Source organism: Chinchilla lanigera, unplaced genomic scaffold (genome assembly GCF_000276665.1).
Source record: "Chinchilla lanigera isolate Chin_1 unplaced genomic scaffold, ChiLan1.0 scaffold00007, whole genome shotgun sequence".
Classification (NCBI taxonomy): domain Eukaryota; kingdom Metazoa; phylum Chordata; class Mammalia; order Rodentia; family Chinchillidae; genus Chinchilla; species Chinchilla lanigera.
In genome coordinates, this window is record NW_004955408.1 from 25,648,538 (window position 1) to 25,655,669 (window position 7,132).

General features: G+C 46.3%; 1 protein-coding gene across 1 annotated transcript in view; it reads left to right on the top strand.

Moving 5' to 3' along the window:
• Positions 1–1,847: 1,847 nt before the first annotated feature.
• The window catches only part of Rpl26l1 (ribosomal protein L26-like 1), an 8,981-nt gene continuing 3,696 nt past the window's right edge, over positions 1,848–7,132 (top strand). The window contains exons 1-2 of the mRNA XM_005376344.2: positions 1,848–1,948; positions 2,332–2,508. Of these exons, the coding sequence (XP_005376401.1) occupies positions 2,341–2,508 (168 nt within the window). The 5' untranslated portion in view covers positions 1,848–1,948; positions 2,332–2,340. The remainder of the gene's footprint in view (positions 1,949–2,331; positions 2,509–7,132) is intronic.

Consider the following 7,132-nt stretch of genomic DNA (forward strand, 5'->3'; position numbering starts at 1 on the left):
GGTGCATGGTGGGCCAATTGTGTCATTGTTTCTCTGTGTCATGGTAGTTCTCACTTGAGCGGGGGCAGCCAGCCTGAGGGCCAGCGCCAATAGCGCTTGCCACCATGTGGCTCCCCCTGCGCCGGGGGCCCTCCTTCCAGGCGCCTATGAGGCAGGGAGTGAGCCGGCCGGAAGACCGGCGCTCCCCGCCCATGGCTCCCTGTGCATGGGGGCCCTCCTTCCCGGTGCCTCCTAAGAAATACTTAAATCAGGAAAAAGAAAAAAAAGGTCATGCCTAGGAGTACATGCCTGTAAACCCAGCACTTGGGAGGCTGAGGCAGGAGGATCACTGAGGGTTAGAGGCCAACCTGGGCCATATAGTAAGTTCAAGGCCAGCCTGAACTGCATAGTGAGACCCTGTCTCAAAAAGAACACAAAAAAAGGTAGAGGTAGCACACCTTGCAGTCCAGCCAGAGTGGCACATTGCCCCTGTTTATATTAAATACAGAAAGCTAACACTTGCACTGTCAGGATTAATGATAAAAGTCTGAATATGAAGCCTCTGATAAACATGAGGCCTGGCCTTAGGATCTTAGACATTCTAAATGGTTTAACTCATTTAATTCCCATAACCACCCTATGAGATACCTACTAAAAGCATCCCCATTTTACAGATGAGAAAACTGAGACTGAAATGTGAAGGTCATCTCTCAAGATCTAGTCATGATTAGAAAAGACACTTGGAGGTCCAACTCTGCAACCCCAACTCTTTTGAATAGGCTAAACAACTTGGCAAAGGGAGAGTTTTGCAAAGCCAGGTGTTTGGTTCACAGTGATCCTTACACATTGGTGCACCTCACAATCTTTGGGAGGTGAGAAGGTTCTTGCTTTTTTTTTGTCTTTTTTGAGACAGGGTTTCCTTATACAGTTCAGGCTGGCCATAAACTCACTTTGTAGCCCAGGGCAACCTCAAACTCGCAGTGATCCTCCTGCCTCAACCTTTTGAGTGCTGGGATTATAGGCACGCACCACCACACCTGGCTAAATGTAAACTCAGTTTACCTGGGTGTATACCAGTGGTGTAGCATTTACTTAATATGTATGAGTCCACAGGTTCAATCTCCAGCATCAAAAAATTAAATGAATGAATAAATAAAACTCAAATTTGATCCCTACCTACCACTGTCTGGTTTGTAGGATTGTAGTAGTTTCCAAAAATTTGCATTTTGAACAGGCTTCTTGGTGATTTTGAAGGAACAAGTCTACAGGTGGAGTTCAGAAGTAGCACTGGTCAGCCCTCGGTATGGCCAGGTTCTACATCCAGATTCAGACAGAAATGAAAAATGTTCAGGGAAAAAAAAATGTGTCTGTACTGACTTATTTTTCTTGTCTTTATTCCCTAAACAATACAGTATAACTATTTACATAGCATTTACATTGTGTTGAGTGTTATCTATATGTCACCTAGAGACAACAAAGTATATGGGAAGATGTTGGTAGGTCAATGCAAACACTATGCCGTTTTATGTAAGGGACTTGAACATCTGTGAATTTTGGTATCAGCAGGGCAGTTCTGGAACCGATATTGAGTACAACTGTACAGTAAATATCCAGATGACTTCTGCAGTCTCCTTTGTGAAAGGTAAAAGGGGCAAAGAAAGAATTTTGGATAGGTAAGAGACTACTGACAAGGCGCCTATTAAATGAGCATCAAGCCGAGCATGTGACACACGCCTGTAACCCCAACACTAGAAGGCTAAGGAAGGATGATGGCGATTTGGAGGCCAACACCTGCTAGGCTCCCTACAAGGGTGGAATGAGGCACTGCGATCCCACCCCAAGCCGCAGAGGGCACCCTTCCGCTTTTCTCCAGCAGGAAGGCGACTAGTATCTTTCTGCGCTTGCGCCGCAAGGAAACGTCACTTCCGCCTCTGCGCGCACCCAGCCTGAACCTGCGGGTCCCTGCTGGGTGAGTGAAACTCGGGTTTTGTTTGGAGTCTGAAGCTCACCGCCCCGTGGGACCCTCCCCTCTTTGGGTCTTGGGGACACGCGCCACCCCAGGTTTCTCAGCGCGATCCCCAGTAATGCCCAGGCACTCGCGTGTCCAGCGTCAAGGCCCAGCGCTGTTCTCTTCGCACCACTCCCCGCCTCCCCGACCCCGTAGGACGGGCGCGCCACCACCCCCGCCAGTCTGACTGTGTAGCACCGTACTCCTGCCCGCCTGCCTCTCTAAGTCCTCGGAGGTCTGATCTCCGCTTAGAGCACTTGAGCGGGGATGGGGAGAAGTGCCCGGGATGAAGAAGGGCCCTCTCCACCCCACTGAGCGCCTCCTTCCCTCGCCGCTCTTTGCAGACTGTCACCATGAAGTTCAACCCGTTCGTGACCTCGGACCGCAGCAAAAACCGCAAACGCCACTTCAATGCCCCCTCGCACGTGCGCCGGAAGATCATGTCTTCCCCTCTTTCCAAGGAGCTGCGGCAGAAATACAACGTCCGCTCCATGCCCATCCGCAAGGACGATGAGGTCCAGGTATATCCCCGACGTCTTTGGTGTGGCGTGTGTGGCGTGTGTATCCCCGACGACAGTTGTGTGGCGTGAGGCCACTGCGTTTGCATGAGAACATCCTGTGTGCTTGGCCCTGGAGGAGTCAGCGACCCTCAGGCCCTGATGACGAGCAAGTCGTTCAACTCTGTGATGTGCTAGACCAGAAATGGGGCCCAGAGCCACTAGAAAGTGCCTACAGGGCTTCAGTAATAGTAAATAAAATAAGCCAGGGCTCTTGGGACCCATCTAAGCAGGCGTAAAGGCCACTGTGAGAGTAGTGTTGAGTTTAGTGTGTTTGATGGACAGGGCCTTGTGGGAGTGGTCGTGTAAGGTGCTACCTTTGGCGGGAAAAATGGAGAAGCAGCCGCAAGTCAGAACCCCTGTGTGAACGAACCACTGTAGCCCACGTGTGGAAAGTAAAAGCCTTTTGTTCTCTGTGACTGGAGCTTGGGGTTTATGGGAGGGGAAATAACGTTGGGGGCGAAAGAAATAACGGGCTAGATTCACTCGTGGAAGGAGTATTTATTGAGCACTTAACAGACATTGGTCTAGATACTAGCAGAGAGCAAGTTTGACAAAGCCCCTGTTCATGTGGAGCTCACAGTGTTTAAAGCAGGGCTTCTCAACCTCAGTACTATCCACATTTTGACCCTGGGAAACTACCCTGTGCATTGTAGACTGTTTAGCAGCATCCCTGGCGTCTCCCCACAAGATGCCAGTAGTACTTCTCCCACTTTTGCCGCTTTGACAAACAAAAATATTTCCAGATACTGCCAGACACTTCCGGGCGGCGTGGAGTGGGGGATACCACAAAATTGACTCTCTCCTCCCCAGTTGAGAAGCACTGTTTTAGGGAAGGAAAGCAGATACCCTGTAGGGGTTCACTGTGTCATCTGAGACATTGGGTTCTTTGCAGGTTGAGGGTTACAGTGAGGAAAAGTAAGGAGTGGAAAGTGTAGTTCAGATGTGTGATCAGTGTTGCAGTCTCTTCTCTCCTGGGTCCTTCCCATTGCACATGTTCTGGGATGACAGAATTGCAGATGCTTACAGGGGGTAGGCAGACAAATGAAGTAAGGAAAGTGGACTGATAAGAAAATGTCAATCTGGAAAGCTCAGGCCTCATTTAAAGGAAATAGTCAAGCACTTTCAGTCTACCGCAGCCTTGGAGAAATGCAGACTTGGTGCTGTCAGATTCTTCAATTTGCAAGAGAACTGGAAAATTCAGATTCTGTTTCATCCCTGCATGTTCTTCCAGCTACTACTCTCTTAACCCATTTCAGAGGCAAGCTCCTCAAGAGTTGTCTAGCTGGGTTAGTAGTGCATGCCTATAATCCCAGCACTCAGGAGGCTGAGGCAGGAGGATCACCACAAGTTCGAGCCCAGCCTGGGCTACATACTGCATTCAAATCAAGCCTGAACTATATAGTGAGACCCTGTCTACATGTCACGTCTCATCCGCTCTTAGGTACTCTCCAACCTCATTTCTGTCCCTACTATTTTGTAAAAACTGCTTTTGGCTGAGTTCATCAGTAACCTCTTTGTGTCTAAATCCAGGGGACACACATCTTGAGCTTTTTAGCAGCATTTGACATGGATGGTACCACCTATGTTTGAAATGGTCTCTGGCTTTTTTAATACTTCAAGCTCACAGTTATGTGCTTATCGTGTCAGACTCCTCTGCTGGCTATGTCTTCTTTCTCTGATTCCTGTCTCTTATAGTTCATCCGGGCCAGGGCCTGGTCTAGCATCTCTTTCTGCCCTGTATTTTTTTAACTAGGTATACACAATAATAGGTAGTATTCTATTCTCAGAGCTTTAAATGTCTGCTCTGTGCTTGCCTCTTTTATCAGGAAACACGGCTCATACTGTAGAGGAATTCAGAAGTGGCATATTTCCCTGGTCCTGTTTTAACTCTCCTTCCACAGCCATTTAGTCGTAATTTTTTTATTCATTCAACAAGAATTGACTGAGATCTTGATTCCCTTGATTCACTTCTCTGAACCCAGATCTACAGACCTACCTGCCAGCCTAACACCTCTGGATATCTTACAGATATCTGTAGCTCCTTATCCAAGAACTGTCTTGATACTAATACCCCAGTCCTTCCAAAATCTGATTCTTCTCCCATCTGCCAGAACTCTATAAGTAATACTTACATCTTCCCAGTTACAAACGCCATAAACCTTTAAGTTATCCTTAACAACTGCCTGTTTCCACTTTCAACCACACTAGCCTTTTCAGGTCCTCAAATAGCCCTTAATCTTTACTCCATCTGTCTGGAATGCCCCTCTCCCTTTACCTGGCTAACCTCTCTCTCTTTTCTAGTGCCTGGGCATTGAATTTAGAGCCTTTACACTGAGCTGCATCCTCAACCCTTTAGTATTTTTTATTTTGAGACAGGATCTCACAGAGTTGCCAACTTGCCTGGGCTGGGCTCAAACTTGCAGTCCTCTGGCCTAAACCTCCTCTGTAGAGTGCTGGGATTATGGGCCTCCAGCACCATGCTGGACTCTTCATTTTTCAGGTCTTATCTTAAATGTCAGTTCCTCAGAAAAGCCTTCCCTTATCCTTTAGCCTATATTATAGTATTACATCCTTTATTTTTTCCCTCATAACCATGAACATAGTCCATGGTCATTAAAAAGAAGAAAATGCTCAGGTAGCCATTGCCTTAATTACTTATTAACTGCCTACTACTGTACTCTTTCGGCTAAGCTCCAAGCCACCAAAGAATTAGTCTTGTTTACTATCTGAAAGTGGCACATAGCAGGGCCTTCAGTCAATAACTTGTTGAATGGATGAAAAATTACTAACTAAATGGGTGTGCGAGGTGAGTTAAAGGAGGACTAGGGCAGGTAGGCCATTTTTTGAATGTCTGTGAGGTATGATCACATATTAAGGCTAGCCTGGGCAACTAAACAAGTCTCAGTCTCAAAAATAAAAAAGATCTAGTAGTAAGAGCACTAAGGGGTAGAGCACTTGTCAAGGCTCTGGGTTCACTCCTCATATCACAAAACAAAACAGCAATAAAAAGTTGCCTCATCTCTCTTGGGATCACCTTTTTTAGTTTTGTTTTGTTTTGGTAGGAGAGTGGTATTTTTTGGTTTTGTTTTTAAGATAAGTTCTTCCTGCATGGCTCAGAGTGTCCTCAAACTCCTAAACTCAAGTGATTTTCTTGCCTCCTTGAGAGTGTGGTCTGTGGTCACACTCTTCCACACCCAGCCTCCTCTTGCTATCTTGTGAATTTCATTTACCTCTTTAAGTAGTTAAAGGTTCCTCCTACTTTACAGAGAAAATTGCACCTGGAACCTCCTGATTTCACAGGCACTAACTTACCTATAGTTTGACCTCATTGTCTTTGTTCCCTCTTGTTAGAATGAAAGGGCTCTCCCTGTTTCTGGTTACGTAATTTTTTTTTTTTTTTTTTTTTTTTTTTTTTTAAGACAGGGTCTTGCTTTGCAGTTCAGGCTGGCCTTGAGCTCACTTTGTAGCCCCAGCTGGTGTCAAACTCACAGTGATCCTCCTACCTCAGCCTCTCCAGTGCTGGAATTACACTATAGGCATGTGCCACCATGCCCAGATGGTTACATAAATTGGTTTCTAATGTTGAACTAGACTTGCATACCTATAAAAAAATCCTAATATTGGACAAATCCAGTGCTGGATTAGATTTGCTCATATATTGTCTTAGTGACCCTTGTCATTGCTAAGACAAAGTACCCAACACCCAAGGTGAAAGGAGGGAAGATTTATTTTGGCTCACAGTTTATAGAAGTTTCAGTCTATAATCAGCTGGCTCCAAGGCAGGGTGGTATCACAGAGGAGAAACAGTTCATGGTGGGTAGAAGGCAGCAAAGCAATGAAGTAGTGAACAAGCTAGAAGAACATAGCAGCTCTTTCTGTGCCTTATATTCTATCCAGACTACATTCCCTTAAGGTGGTAGCACTCACACCTAGGGTGGACCTTCCCATTATTCATACACAGAACTATCCCCAAACTAGTCATTGATTTAGTAATCACATACCCTTGATCCCAGCATCACACACTGTAGATCCAGCCACCTCTGAAAAGCCCCACCTATGACCATGTGAGATGCAACATCTAGACACAAAGAATAACACTATCTGAACCTAATCCATCTACCATTGTATACTTTGGTCCTGCATTTTCTTCTGTCCTCTTGGAGATCTTTCTGTTTATTGTCCCTGTTCTCAGTAGTTTCTTTTACTGTCTTCCTCTGTACTTGTTCCTTCCATGGCACTTAAACACATTTATGTTTACCTGTCTTTAAAACAGCGTCCCTTCATACCCCCTAGAACATCTGCCCCCTTGTCTTCATAGCCAGGCTCCTTGGCTCTGTCTGCTTTCTCTTCACCTTCTCACATGGTGCGCTCATCACCTTCCTGGGAACGCCTTCCACTCCCACCTCTCCACTGGAAGTGCTCCAGCCACCTTGCCACACCTGTTGAGTATTTGATCTGACCTGCGCTTGACAGTTCTCAGCATTTGACAATCTCTTGGCTACTGTAACACATATGCCTGTGGTTTCCTTTTCTTCCTGGCCTCTCTAGTCACTCGTGTGTGTGTGTGTGTGTGTGTGTGTGTGTG